Source organism: Nicotiana tomentosiformis, chromosome 5 (genome assembly GCF_000390325.3).
Source record: "Nicotiana tomentosiformis chromosome 5, ASM39032v3, whole genome shotgun sequence".
Classification (NCBI taxonomy): Eukaryota; Viridiplantae; Streptophyta; class Magnoliopsida; order Solanales; family Solanaceae; genus Nicotiana; species Nicotiana tomentosiformis.
In genome coordinates, this window is record NC_090816.1 from 52039477 (window position 1) to 52055949 (window position 16473).

The 16473-nt window shown below is 36.9% G+C and overlaps 1 protein-coding gene across 1 annotated transcript; it reads right to left on the reverse strand.

Annotated features, from left to right (window-relative positions):
• Positions 1-4433: 4433 nt before the first annotated feature.
• On the reverse strand, positions 4434-5150 carry LOC138892350 (uncharacterized). The gene has a single exon (XM_070176057.1). It carries the CDS (start codon positions 5148-5150, stop codon positions 4434-4436), a length of 717 nt encoding a protein of 238 aa, XP_070032158.1.
• Between the last annotated feature and the right edge of the window lie 11323 nt (positions 5151-16473).

Genomic DNA, 16473 nt, shown 5'->3' on the forward strand with positions numbered 1-16473 from the left:
CGAGTCGTGATCGGACACTATGCCGCACACATGGTGGTGATTGTGCTGGAAATTATAATTGAAATGGTAATTGTGGTTGATGTCCCTAATGAATAGCGTAGCCGATCGGGTCGTGATCGGACTCTGTGTTAAAGACGGTGGTATTTATATTGAGAAAAATTGTGGTTGATGTCTCTAATGAGATGGCCTAGCCGATCGGGTCGTGATCGGACTCCGTGCAAAGAGTACGGTGGTATTGGTTTTGTGAATAATGGTATTGTGAATAATGGTATTGTGGACAATGGTATATCGATACTAAAAATCTCCCAATGTGAGATATGGAAATTAATTTGAACACTCTCTTGATCCTAAATTGAGGTTTGATGTTGATTAAGGCTTTCATTGATATTATAATAATCTTGTTTGTATTATTTGTCATTCTATTGAGAGGGAGCTTAGTTATACATACTAGTGCTATTTGACTGTACTAACGTCCCTTTTGCCGGGGGCGCTGCATCTTTAAATGGATGCAGGTGGTTCCACAGCAGGAGATATTGATCAGTGATAGCAGTGAACCTTCTTCCCATCTGACTTGGTGAGCCCCACTTCATTTCGGGGTCATGAATCTTTTGTACTTTGTGAATTCTGTTTGTGGTATAGTCGGGGCCTTGTTGCCAGCATTATCATTGTACTCTTCTTTATCTATAGAGGCTCCGTAGACATAGTGTGGATTGTGTATTGGTGCTAGGGAAAGACAAACTATGTCATGTTGTGGTTGTATTACTTGTCCATTTGAGACTTTTAAAATGATGAAACTATTGGAAATGAATTGGTATTGTAGACATGAACACATTTTTGTCTAATTAATGAAAATATGTATTATCTCCATTAGTGGATGAGTTTGGGTAGAAGGAAATCAAACAGGCTTGCTCGGTCGGGTTCACTCGGTTGAGCGCCGGTTGCGCCCCTTGGTTTTGGGGCGTGACATTGGTCTTGTTCGTACTCATTTGGAACTTTAGTCTATCTTGTAATATTCCAACTTGGCTTAGACTTAAGCCTCTCCTTAGACCCCACATCACTTATAATATGCCTCGTACACCTATTGTCATATCCAGTTGACATCCATCATATTAATAACCCTCGTCTACACACAAAATAACATAATTAACACACATTAACTTTCTTAATAGCACTTAAGAACTTCAAAATTTTTGGGGGTGCTAAATTCTCCCGCACTTAGGATCATTCGTCCTCGAATTAGGAGTAGAGTCGATCCCAACACTGAACATAACTTAACTATTTTCTCACACGCCTCAAGTTCCCAAAATTTTGACTAACTCCCAAATATTCCAAAAATTTCGGCAGAGTTTCCTTTGTAATTGAGCCTATCCACCTGCCAGAGAATCACGAAAACCATTCTAACAACACATCCACAACCCGACAAAGTATCACAATGTATATCAACAATACTAATCTCAACATTACAAGCATTATATTAACAAAATTGATACGTGGACATGAGTTGCACCTATTTAAATCATAACACATAAAAAATACCTTTCGACCCACAGTTATTTCACTATAAAAGCAAGTGGGAACATTTTCTTTCCCTAATAATTTCGGCCTTCGATGTGGGCTCCTCGACTCACAGACTTCGCCATAACACATTCACGGAGGAAATCTCAACTCCCAGACTTATCTAACAAGGATGACAATTAAGTACCTCTCATAAGCCAATTATCCATTTACTTCACCTCCACTAGCTTTCACCGGAACTGTAGACCAAGAATTCCAACTACCTTCTTAGACACAGTCATATGAAACACCAGGTACATGGAGGACAATAATAGGGAAACATCATACTCATAGCTTGGCATATTTCCTATAGGATTTCATAAGGCCTAATGTGACTGCACATACTTTACCCTTATTAGAAATTCACATAACATCCTTATGGAGAAAATATTGATAATAACCCGTTCACTTTCTTCAAGATGTGCTAGCATGAATATGACGATAAAATTTCATATCCCATATATTTGATCACAGGATGATAATTCTTCTTTGACATGCTTGAACCTTCAATCCCTATAGATTTAATACAAGGAGGAACAATAGGGTTCGAGGTTTGGCTGGAATTATTTAAGAATCCATCAATGGGCTGAGCAGAGTATTTCATGAGGTTATATATCCTAAAAGACATGAAGCTTACTACTGATAACGCTGACAAGATTAATCATAGTGATGACATCATTGATTCAACAAATGAGGCATAGAGTTAACTAGTATATCGGCAATAGAAATCCTTAAGGAGGAATAGTCAAGTACGTGAAACCAGTCACCTACTTGAGTGTACGGAAATATTGTTTAATTTGAAATGAGAATATTTTTGAACCTTGAATGTGATATGGATTTCAAAATACATGAATTTGCATTATGTTCTTAACAGTAACTAGCACAAGGAATCTATGCCACAAGCCTACAAGGATGAAAAAGAAATTGAACACTTGTGAGATTATTATCATTATGACAGCTTAACCCCTTTCCGATAGTTGATCCTATATGAGAGAACTAGAGATGTGACAAACTTGTCTTTCAAATCAATATACTCATGATATATGCCAAAATCTGGAAGCGTTTAATTTCAACCTTTCACGAGTGAAACCACAGAGTTGGGACATCTAAATATTTGGGATGAAATCATGTATTGGTTAGAGAAAATGAACACTTTTCTATGACATAGACATGTTTGTGCCATAATAATTCTCAAGTTGCAATCCCATGCCACTTCATGGGCACTTATTATACTAGGAACAAAGTGAGCTACTTACTATGAGACTATGCTCTCATCTTACTAGACAGTGGAAAGGTTCCATGATAATACTCACAAAGGAGTAGAGTGACTGTTCAAGCCATATGAGCCACGAATACCAGAGAGAGAAAGAGTGGCCTAAGAAGGATCTCAACACTAGGCTGCCTTACATTGGATTTGATACCACATAGGTAAACTTTATGATGGTGCATGAATAAGCACAAGTTAGAAGATTTTATCCATTTGATTGAAAAGGTTCTGTACGAAATTCATCAAGTATAGTCCCTTGTTGAGAAGTTTAGGGAGGAAAGTGGGAAGTATTTCCCTAGGATTGTGACTTAATTAAAAGATATTATTATAAAACTCAATTCCTCAAGAGGTCGTAAATAAGAGAATTGTGATCAAGAGGCTTCATGAATACTGCATCTCGTTCAAAGAGTAGGTACATGCAATGTTTTGTGATTCAGCATTTTGCTTAAGACCACATTTTTGTAGGCCCCTTCAATGCCCCAACACTTCAAGCAATAACAATCTATTGGAAGATAGTGAAAATCGGTTAATAATTAGAAGGATTTCCATGATGTAACTCTCTTAGGAATTTTGTCAAACACCTAACATGTGAAATAGACCACAAGGCTCTACAATGGAGATCCTTTCTTCCCTCAACCAATTTCAACAAGAAACTACCCAAAATGGTTCATTAACCCCACATACTACAACTTTGTGTCACATGCATGGCCTATTTCCATCCCAACAATATATTTGAACTCATAACCTCTTGTATGAAAGCTTAGAAATAGGACTTACCCGGATGAAGGATAATCTAGTCATTGACTTCCTTGATTCTTGAAGATTGGTGCAAGATTGGATGATTGGGAAGTTATGTTTTCTCCTTCTCTCTCTAAAATGCTCTCGCCTTTTTCTAAACACACCAGAAAATCGTCCCAAATAAAGACCCAAAGGCTATTTATTAAAATGGGGTCGGGTTGTAAAAACCCCAAAATTTGTACAGCCAAGGGAGTGAAAAATGTGCCTAGAAACGATTCGCTCATGGCCATCATCCCTATTACTTTATCTTCTGTTTGGCTTTCTTCAATTGCCTTTAGAGCAACATCAATATTTTCATTTCCAAAATCAGCCTCCAATGTTCTCCATATATCATTAGTAGAAATGCAAGAGGACACCTTATTGAGAACACTCCTTTGTAAACTCCTATAGAGAAAATCTTTTGCCTTAGCATTTTTCTAAATCATCTGAGGATCCTCAACATCATAATCCTCATCTCTCTTGATATTTTTGTTTTCATCACTATCCACTTTAGTTGGGATAATTGGTCCATGATTGATAATTATCCATAGGTCAATGTTAGTGGCCTGAAGGAATATTTCCATATGCATTTTCCATTCATCATAATGGTGTCCATCAAACAGAGGAGATCTTCCAATGTGCATTCCTAGCTGTACCGGGGGGTTAGTCTCCACTACCTGGTGTGCATCTACCACAACATAAAGACTTATAGCCTCGTCTTCCTTCTCTTCCTCTTTATCACTTTCACTGTCCTCATATACTGCTAGAAATGCTTGTTTCATGGATTTAGTGAATCCTTTGCCTAGGATTTTGCCTTTGTTTAGGCCCTTCTCTTTCATTTTTCCCTTTTCTCTTTTTCAACTCTTTCTTTTTTCCATTCAGTTTCCCACATTGGGTAGTCTTTGACCATGTGGTCTAGCTTGTTGCACTTGTAGCACCCATCGTATGAATCTTTGTCAATCTGCTTGGGCTTCCCACCGTTATTTCTCTTAGATGAATTTATGGAATTCTTCATGAACCTCTTGAACTTAGAAAACATTGCTAGGTTGAGTTTATCATTTTCAGATTCATATTCTTCAGATGCCCTAAGAGCCAGGACCTTATCCCTCTTCGATTCCTCCTTGCGCAGTTCCAACTTTCTAATCTCATGAGTCTTTAAGTTTCCAACTAGCTCATCCGGTGAAATCTTATCCAACTCATTTGCTTCTTGGATGATAGTGACTTTTAATTCCCATGAAGCTGGGAGGATCCTTACTTCCTTGCTGACCAACTCATCAGAAGTGAATACCTTTCTAAGTAATTTCAGTTTATTTGTTATTATGGTAAACCTGGTCATCATCTCCTGGATAAGTTCAGACTCCTTTATGTAGAAGAGCTCATAGCTCCTCATAAACAGTTCAATCCTTGATCTATTCACTAGTTGTTTTCCTTCATGAGCAGTTTGAAGTGCATCCCCGATCTCCTTTGCATTAGAGCATACAGATGTCCTGTTGTACTCATCAGGGCCAAGTCCATAGATGAGGATCTTCTTGGCCTTTGCATTCTTCTCCATCATTCTGAAATATGCTGCCACAAATTTAGATGGGTCTTTGGGAACAATTTCATTTTGCCCATTTTGTTTAGCGGGAGTTGGTGGACCTTGATTCTTTATTGTTCATAGTTCATAGTCTTCAGCCGTCAAGAAATCTTCCATTCTTTCCTTCCACCAACTATAGTATTTTCCATAAACAGAGGTGGTCTAGTAGTTGACTATTCTTCGTTAATACTAGGTGGTCCACTCATTTAGCTTCCAAGATCTCTCTAGGTGTTAACCACGTGTGAGGGCACCCGTTTTGATACCAATTGTTAGTTTGGGTTCCTTTCGAAATTACCAAAAAACTTGGTTCTTTACCTTACTCCTTAAGCGTAAACGAAATAAACAATTAAACGAACACATAAATTTTTACGCGGAAAATCACCCGGCTCAAAGGTGCAAAAACCATGGCCTACCACATAGGATTTTAACTTAAACTACACTAAAACAAATGAGCCAAGTGTATCGATTGCAAGACCTGTAAATCAATACCCACCAGTTCTCCTACATCAACTATTTGACTTACTAGTTACTCTAAGTTGAAAACTTAAATAATTACTTCTAACTCAAAGATTATTTATGACACTTTGATTATAACTCGATTTCCTAAAACACATTCACTAACTGACTCAAGAAGAACACTAAGACTAGTAATCGACTTAAGTGCTGAAAATGTAGCTCCATAGTTGATGTGCAAAAGGATAAGTGTCCTCAGTCCATCAAGAAGGTATTTAAGTTAGCTGGGCTCCGAGATCTTTTAGGAATTCTATGCATAGTCAACTTTTCATTTGATAGGACTCCAATAGTTCCAAGGACTCCACAAATCTTGTGACTCTTGTCTATCACTTATGCAGCCTTATCTTCTTAGACAATAACCCTTATCACATTAACAGTCTTTTTTTAACAAACTCGGACTCAAGTAACTTTGGCAAAAAGTTATTGCCTTATAAGAACCTTCAACAACGACCTTGAGGACCTAGTTTTTAGAATACTTCATCAGCTACCTTGAGGACCTGGTTCTTAGCACACATTCTCTGGAAAAACTTTTTTATGCATCAAAACTCCAATACTAAACAAAGTAGATTTTTGAGAGATAGGAAACCCAAAGGAATTGATCCTTGGAATGAACCTTAATTGATTCCTTCGAAGAATAAGGTTGGAACTTTGCTATACTTGGACCTTGAAGCTCGGCGTGATATGTATTGCATCCTTGATTGGAGTAACTTGTATACTTTGCAAAGCTTCTATATAAGGCGTATGGTGTGATTGCCCTTGACTTTCGTGATTGAGAATCGAGGTTGGATATTGATCTTCCTTGATACACGTGATTGATAATCACGAGTTAGATTGATTGTTATCCTTCCTTCTTTGGATAGCTTATGGATCCTTTGTTGGCGCTTATTTCCTTCTTCTATTTTAGCCGTCCTTCTTCGGATAGCTTCCTGATCCTTGACTACCTGCAATAGGAATAAGTTATTTTTCATCATTAAAATATGGATCTAACAATCTCCCTATTTTTTATGATGACAAAAATAACTTAATTCATTTTAGTTCCCTGTTTATTCTGTCTTGCAGCCGACTCTCCCTCAACTTACTATCAGATCTTCTTGTTTTGTAGCTGACTTATGAGTCAACTCCCCATTAACTTATTATCATTTCCTATGAGTTAGTTTATCGACTCCCCCTTTCTAGTTGACTTGAGGATGTATTACCCCTATATATTATTAGTAATCATTTCTCCCCCTTTGGCATCAATCTAAAAGAGGGCTAAACATGTTATATTACTAGCAGTTTGAAATATTCTTATAATTAGAGTCATCCAAAACAACAAAAGATAAAAATCCAAACATCCAAAAAATATCAGTGGAGAGTTAAAATGCTCTAAAACAACCTATAATCATATGATCGACGAAGAAAGTAGGTAATAGTTTTGCAGATGGCTTCCTTGAGACGATTAGAGCTGGCATTCATAATGACTCAGATCCCATCAATACGATCATAAACTTCTTGGAATGTTTTCACTTCCTTTTCTGCAATCATCTTTACCATTAATCGTAGTTGGGACACATCGGGGCCTTTCTCTTTAGAGATTTCGTAGATATATCCAACGGTGGATTGAGTGGCCAAGAGGAGGTCCTTGATGACAGTCAGCTTTTCATCAATTGCGATAATCTTCTCAAGCAAGTCTGGGTTGTTCATAGCAGTCTGGGGAGCATAAGCTTTTACCTTAAAGCTAGTGGGAACCACCTTAGCTTATTGTCCTGCTTCTTTATCCAAGAACCATCCACAACAACATAACCCATGATGACAAAGGCTCTAGTATTGTAACATCTGGAGACCGAGACATATGAATAGTTTGAGAGGGAAATGTTTTAGGCTTCCAGAAGACGAGTGACCACCATACTATAGGGAAACCTCGATGGTTAATCAGAGTATCCAATCATAAAACTGATTACCCATGAGGACAACTTCACTTAATGTTTTGTATGGATATAGTAGAGCAAAAAATTGTCTCTTTGAGATAAAGTGGTGTAGGATCATGTTCTAGGGAGTAGTGTGGTAGCAACAATGTGAGCGAAGATACGAGTTTCAAAGTTAATATTACTGGGCCCTAATTGGTTGGGTAAGGGGTCAAATAGAGATTCAACAAGGTATCTTTTGGCTTTGTCAAACTATACTGCAAAGTCTTTAGGCCAGTAATTTTTGAATATGGCAGAGTAACCAGAGCTTTGGCATTGAAAAATAGAATCAAAGGTAGAATAGTCTAGAACAATACGCTGACCTAGAACTAAAGACTCAATCTTGTCATATTTGGGGGAACAAAGGTTTGCATAAAACATTCTAACAAGATCTTCATAAACTTTTGGAGGGATTAGAACAAAAAATTGTACCCTTCCCTGAATGTCAAAAAACGCTTTTACCTTGCAATTTTGGATTTCCATATTATCCAGATTGATGATTCTTCCATTAGTGATCGATTTGGGTTTATCTCAAAAATTGACTTCGGACACCAGCAGACTATCTAGGTCCATCTTCACTTTCTTTGGAGTGATGGCTTCAAACTCTTCTTTCATGGGGTGCATCCCTAGGGCTTTTTCGGTAAGGCTACGAGCATCGCCGGAAAAGTCCGCCCTTAAAGATGAGAAATTCCCAGAGTGATCAGACCCAATAGTGACAGGAACTGATGGCTGAGAAGAGATGTTCCCTATAAAATGGATAAATTTGCGAGTTGAGGAAGGGGGTTCTTTGAAGCTTTAGCCATCATAAAATGGTTGAAGATTACAATGTGAAATAGTGAAGAATATTAAGTCTTACAGAGCGATAGAGAGAGAAGGAAGTGAAAAGGTATGACCGAACTGATGTGACTGATGGATGCTGAGAAATGGAAAAGGCATAAGTGATTGATTTTGTTTCCTTCTCGAGATACGAAAAAGGTGTCAAGAAAGTCTAAGAATGGAGGCGTCTAATTAATGCGTCTTGCGGGAGAAATAAAAGTGAAAAGATATGTCAGTAAGAAAAGATTTTTACCATAATTACTTACACACAAGGCCTTTAAAAGAATACAGAATATTAGAAAACCTATGAAGAGAATGCGATAATACCAAGTAAGTCCCTAAGGTTTTGAAATATATCCTCTATAAACGGCTTAGTAAAAATATCGGCTAATTGATAATTAGTGCTAACAAAAGATATTTTAATATCACCCTTAAGAACATGATCTCTAATAAAGTGATGCGTAATATCTATATGTTTTGCCCTAGAATGATGCACATAATTTTTTGACAAACAAATTACACTAGAATTATCATAGAAAATTTGAACAAGTTTAAAAGAAAGATCATAATCACTTAGTTGACGTGTCATCCAGAGTAGTTGAGCGCAATATTTTTCAGTAGCAATGTATTTCACCTCTGTTGTGAATAGTGTGACTCATCCATGCTTCTTGCTATTCCAGGAGATGAGTGATTTTCCTAGCAGTTGGCATGTTTCACTTGTGCTCTTTCTATCATCTTTATCTCCTTCAAGATCTGCATTTGAAAAACCTTCAAGCTTAAAATTGTTAAGTCGTGGATACCATAGACCATGTGATATGTTTCCAATAACATATCTCATAATTCATTTAAACGCAGTTAAATGAGATTCTTTAGGAGCTGACTGGAACTTTGCACATTTACACACACTAAACATGATGACAGGTCAATTGACAGTTAGGTAGTGTAGCGACCCGATCATACCACGATATTTTGATTCATCCATTGGCTTTCATTCCTCATCTTTGCCAATGGTGGTAGATGGGCTCATAGGAGTTCCAAGGGCCTTTGCATTGCCCATTCCAAAATTTTAGATCAGTTCTTCTGTGTACTTCGTCTGACATGTGAAAATGCCTTTGTCTTGATTGGTGAATTTGAAGTCCTAGGAAGAATGTTAGTTCTCCCATCATGCTCATTTCATACTCACTTTGCATGAGATGACAAAATTCCTTGCATAAATTAGAGTTAGCACTTCCGAAAATGATATCATCAATATAAATTTGAATAATGAGATTACTTGATGCTGATCTTTTGATAAAAACAAGTGGTATCGATCTTACCTCTTGAAAAACCATGGTCAATAAGAAATGAACTCATGCTTTCATACCGAGATCTAGGTGCTTGTTTGTGTCCATAAAGGGCCTTAGTCAACTTAAATACATGATAGGGAAACTGTGAGTTTTCAAATCCAAGAGGTTGTTTTACATAGACCTCCTAATCAATAAAACCATTTAAACAATCACTTTTAACACCATTTGAAATAATTTAAAACCTTTAAAACACGTATATGCAAGCAGTATACATATTGATTCTAACTGAGCTACTGGAGAAAAGGTTTCGTTATTGTCGGCTCCTTCCTGTTACGAGTAACGTTGTGCGACTAGTCTTGCTTTGTTTCGAATGACTTTGCCTTCTTCGTTTATCTAATTTATGAATACCCATTAGTTTTAATAATTGCTGCATTTGCTGGCTTGGGTAGAAGTGTCCATACTTGATTTCTGTCGAACTAATCAAGTTCTTCTTGCATAGCTTGTACCCGACTAGAGTCTTTCAGGGCTTCGTCGTCTTTCTTTGGCTCTATTTGAGGTATGAGTGAAATGTTGACCTTTTTCATTAGAGCTTGTCTAATTTTCATCTCGCCATTTGGATTTCCTATAATAAACTTCTATGGATACTCAGGTTTACATTAGAGCTTGTTTAGTAGGCGACTCCTTCTGAGATTCAGCATTCTTGTCAGCAGCTTCGTTCATTGACTTTTGAGTTTTCATTGCTGCTGTGAATTGGTTCTTTTTGGTTCAGGTGATTCTTTGATCATAGAATTATCCTTCTTAATATATTCATCACATGCAATGACTCATTTCTTGGCCATAAAGTTATTATCATCAAAAAAAGCATGAACTGATTCCTCTACACACAAGGTACATTTATTATAAACTCTAAAAGATTTATTGTTATTAGAGTAACCAAGAAATATACCTTCATCCCTTCTTGGATTAAACTTGCCAAGATTGTCCTTACCATTGTTATGGACAAAATATTTGCTTCCAAAAGGGTGAATGTAGCCAATGTTTGGTCTTTTGTCTTTCCATAGTTCATATCGAGTCTTCTTCGGAATGGGTTGAATAAGACATATATTCGGTATATGACAAGTTGTGCTGACTGCTTCTGCCTAAAAGTGGTTTGGTAGAGAATGCTCCAATACAATTATTCTGGCCATGTCTTGCAGAGTTCGATTTTTGCGTTCCACTACTCCATTCTACTGGCGTGATCTAGATGCTGAGAAATTTTGAGTATATCCTTGTTCATTGAAGAATACTTCAAATGATCTGCTCTCAAATTCTCCTCCATGATCACTTTCTATAGTTGAAATAAGGTTCCCCTTTTCTCATTTTATCTTTTTGCATAAAATTTCAAAATTCTTTAGAGTTTCATCTTTTGGGTTAGAAATATTACCCATGTAAAACGTGAGTAGTTATCAACAAGAACAAATTTATATCATTTTCCTCATATGCTAGCAGTTCTAGCAGATCCAAATAGATCCATATGCAATAGCTAAAGAGTTTTGGTTGTGGAGACAACATCATTGGGTTAGAAAGATGTTCTATTCTGCTTACCTAGTTCACATGCATCGCACACTTGATTTCTAAAAAAGTTGAGTTTGGGAAGACCAATGACTAGTTCATGTCTGGATAGTTTTTCAATCAAATGCATGCTTGAATGACCAAGTTTCTTAAGCCAATGCTATGGATCATTAGATATGGATGCTAGACAAATGTGGATATCAAGGTTTTCAATGTAGTTCGGAATATAAACATTTGCATACTTTTTCCCGAAGAAGAATGATTTTACCTGATTCATCTTCAATAGCAAAACCAGTTTTCTTGGAATTCACGTCATATCCAGAGTCACATAGTTGACTTATGCTTAGCAAGTTGTAATTAAGTCCATCTATAAGATAAACTTATGTGATATCACAGTTGTTATTGAATAGGACTGTTCCAGTGCCAACAATTTTGCCTTGTGAATCATCACTGAACTTGACATTTTCTCAATTTATCTTTGTGACTTCTTTGAATAATTTTTTATCGTCTATCATGTGACTGGAACACGCACTGTCGAGATACCACTTTCCTTTTCGACTTTTTCTGTGGTGTTCCTGTAAAGAAAGATTATTGCCTTCTTTTAGGTACACAAGCTTTCTTAGGTCCTTTTTGGTTAGTTCTATTAATAATAGGACTAGTTTTTTATCTTCCAGATCCATCCAGTAGTATTTGAGTTACGAAATTTCCAAAAGGAATATTTATGACCAATTCTATTACAGTAGTGACATATAGTGATGGATCTTTCACCATATCTACTAGTGGTGTCATTGCTAGTAGTTTCATTTCCAACAGGTTTTTTCCAGTTGACTTATAAGTTGCTTGGTTATGACGAGCTCGAAACATACACTTAAATTATTCTCGCTAGTCAAATATAGTATAGTATAATATTGTATCTACATAGATTAGATTTAAATAATATTCTTTTAGTTTCTAGCTTGATTGCTATCCAAGATAATAAACAATTGAGATTTCTATCATTTCTAACTACAATTAACTAAGAATCTAAAGCAATTGACTAATGACAATCGCAACAAAGGTAAGCAAGAAAGTTATCAATGGGAGAAAGTAGGGGTTGATAGGATAGGTACAAGATAATTGTTGGGATCTAACTTTAGATAATTCACTTCTAATGTTTAAGTGAGTCTCTCGAATTCACTCAATTAATAATTCAAACGTTCAGCAAAAACTCCTCTCTTGATTAAGTTTTAACCTCACAAGATGAACCAATATAAGCACGTGAAGATGTGCAAGAATGTGTAGTGGATTGGTCTTTAGGAAACTCTCTCTCGATTATCCTCCAAACAAGGTTTAATCAATAATTCAACTAGCCTCTTTCGATTACAAAGAAGAATTAATGAACTCAACCAACAACATAATGCAGAGATATCACAAGTTATGCCTCTCTCGATTACATGAACAACTAAATATAGATGCAACAATTAAATCATCCAAAAACCCTTCAATACATAAAACTAAAGTTATAATCCACAAACAATCATTAATATACCAAATCCATCAAACCCTAAAGAGAACTATTCCATAGATATGGAGCAATTCATCACAAATAAAATTAAAGTATAGGAAAACATAAATTCTATCCAAACTCATGTCTTGAGTGAGGAAGGAATGATGCAATCATTGTGCTTTTGCTCCTCCCACTCTTCCTTAGCTTCCTTCGGTCTAAAGTATGTCAAAAAAGTCTAGAAAATAACGTTTTCCCATGTATTTATATCATGTAGGGTCGGCCCCAGATGAAACCTCCTTCTCCTAGCCGAAATAGGAAAATCACTCTGTAAAAATTGCACAGGCACGCCTCATGGGGAGACGCGCCATGCGGGGCATTAGTGGGGAAATTCAGATAGCTAAGTTCTGATAGACAGTAGGAAATTTCACAAGAACAGCGCCCCACGCGCCGCCCCACATGTTGTGGCAGTGGAGATTTCTTAGAGTAATGATAAAATCTCAATTTTTGATGTCTAGACTTGGTCCTCGACCCCCGAACACGATTCTGGCTTAATCCCTTGGGCTCCAAATAGCTCGAATTCATTCCATAACATCTACATAGCTCGGAATCACTTCTACAAGGTATAAAACACACAATAGGTGCAAAACACTATCAATTAAATCTCAAACATGAATAAAGTGTACTGAACTAGAGTGCAATAAGTGACTAAAACACATACTTATAGCCTACCATCAACACCCCACACTTAAACCATTGCTCGTCCTCGAGCAATCAAACTACACTTCATATAGACACGTCTTTTTTCAACAACTCTCCTAACTCATCACACCAAGAATATTTAAAATACACTAAGCACAATACTGTAACATCATCGCCTCAAGATTTGACTCAAAAGCACCACACGATTTTATAACCCGCTCACTTACTCTAACACATAGGCCAAGAATTACCTTTCCTTACGAACAATCAGGAACTCAAGATAGAAAAAATTCATTCACTCTCAGAAACAACATTCATATACCACAAAAGGCGTACCACGGACTTGCCCGTAGTGTACTACTCTACTAATTGAGCTTATTCAGCCAAGAATCAAGTAGGACTTTCGTTGGTTATAATGTAGGCTATGGGATGAGTAGGATACATTTGGATATAAGAGTGACTACACCTCCCTAAGAACTTTAATACATACAATTTATTGTTCAAAACTCCACATTTATGTCAAACAATAACCCTAGCTTCATATCAATATACATTAACTCCCTACTCCTTTAAGCATAATTACATCAAGTTACCACTATCAAGGAACATTTTCCATACTCATACTCTGATTTTTATGATTTTTCAATTTCAAGTGGCTCGAATTTTTTCAAAATCACGCACCTTTCTCCTTATTTCAATAGTTCACTCAAAAGCCAACCCAATCACCCCACACTTCAACTTTTACAAAGTTCATAATAAATTCAAGTGTTGACGAGTGGTAAAGGTTTGAATAGATGGTCAATTTAAACAAATGGTAAGGGCTTGTAATGTGGTTGCCAAAGAAACAAGATTACAGGCTCAGAGAGGTTAACTATGATACATAACGATTAGGTGGGTAAAAGCATATATCTGGCTAAACAAAGAATTGCCTATATCACTTCCTAGACTGAATGAATTACTATTTCTCTTTGCAAACACACGTTCTAGACATCAAATGCAATGCATAGAATAAAACAAGACCTCACACACACACGGTACATAACTCACTCAGGATTGGACTATCACGATACTCTTGTCAAAGCAGTTAAGCAAAATTAAGATCATACAATTTAAGGTACTTATACAAGAGCCAAAACCTGAGTCGAAACTTCACAATTAAAGTACTCACTATTCTCAAGGTAAAATAAAGTCAAGAGATATTGCCTTCAATTCAAATCACAGCACAAGGTTTCCTACTCCTAACAAAAATAAAAACTAACTACACCCGGTTCAAACAAAACCGTTGGAAAAGAATCGCGGCTCGAAGAAAAACCAAGGGGGAATTGTTACACTACCTAACAAAAGAAAATATTTTTGTCTTTTTCTTTCGACTTTAATCCTTCGAGAAACCCGTCAAATGATATCCATCGTCGGGAAAAATCGAAATGTTTTTCAAATTTTTATGGTTTTTTCAATTTTCCAAACTAATACAACTTACAAAACTAACATATATACATACAACATACAACTATCCCCCAACACCATACTTTAAGTTGTGGCATGTCCCAATAACACACAATTAAAAAGCATAAGGTAAAAGGAAACTTTTCTGAACATCTAGCCGGGGTCTGAGTCGAAGTCGAGCTCCATCCTTCGCTCTCGAACTAATGCACACATCTATGTAGACAGCTTCTGCTCGACCTTTTTGGGGTACACCCCACACTTATCTTTCTCACTCAGTGCAACCTTCTCTTTCGAGCCCTTCACTTTCCACTCAACACTAGTAGCTGGTTTTTCTTTTTGTGCTCCCTTTGCTACATTCATCTCAAAAGTAACAGTCTCCTCACCCACTCTAAGCATGAGTTTTCTCTTGTGTATATCCAATATAGATCTACCTGTTGCTAAGAATGGTCTTCTTAGGATAAGGGGAACCTCCTTGTTCTCCTCTATATTCACCACTATAAAATTCACAGGAAATACGAACTTATTCACCCGATTTAACATATCTTCCACTATCCCCTCAGGTATTATAGTCGTTTGGTCTGCCAGCTGCAAAGATATTGACACTGACCTTATATCTCCAATCTCTTTCACAAGTTTCCTATAAATAGATAGAGGCATTAAATTAATCGAGGCATCAGAATCACATAATGATTTATCAAAATAAATAGTTCCTACACAGGAAGGTATAGTAAAACTCCCTGGATCTCAACACTTTTGTGGGAGTTTATTTTCCAATATCGCGCTGCAATGCTCTGTGAGCTTCACCATTGAGGTTTCTTCTATCTTCCTCTTCTTTGTAAGGATCTCCTTCAAGAATTTGGCATAAGCAAGCATTTGTGAGAGCAATTCTATGAATGGTAAGTTAACATGAACCTATTTCAGCACATCCAGAAATCTCCCAAACTGCTTGTCCAACTTTTCTCTACTTTGCTTTTGGGGGAAAGGTAAAGCAGACATATGCTCGCTCTCATCATGTTCCTCCCTTCTCGATTTTTATTCCTTCTTGTTTTTCTCTGCTTTGATCATGCCTTTCTTCTTTTTATCAACATCATTCTTCAGCTTCTCCCCACTTTCTTTTTCAAGTTTCACATCATTTTGGATCGGGGTGAGATCTATCAACACTTGCTCACTTCTCAGAGTTACAACATTCACTGTTTCTTTATGATTCTCTCAGTATTAGCTGGGAGATTTCCTGGAGCCCTTTCAAATAATATTGTTGCAATTTATCCCACTTGTCTCTCCAGGTTTTGAAACCCACTTCCAAGTTCTTTGATAGTTGCTCTATGGGCGTCCAGCCTCTCATCTGTCTTGATAATGAAGGCCTTCATTAGATCCTCTAGACCAGGCTGAATGGGTTGTTGGGGCTGAAATTCTTGCCTCTGATGATTTTGGTATGTTGGAGCTGTTTGTCCCTCGGGTCTAGAGTTATTTTATTGCCAAGCATTTACAGTACTTCCAGGTAAACTACATGAAAAACCGGGGTGCCTGTGAACCATTGCATTATAGTTTCCCACATAATTCAC

Coding starts and splice junctions, on each gene's coding strand:
- LOC138892350 (XM_070176057.1), bottom strand. CDS start 5,150: ATGGAGAAGAATGCAAAGGCCAAGAAGATCCTCATCTATGGACTTGGC.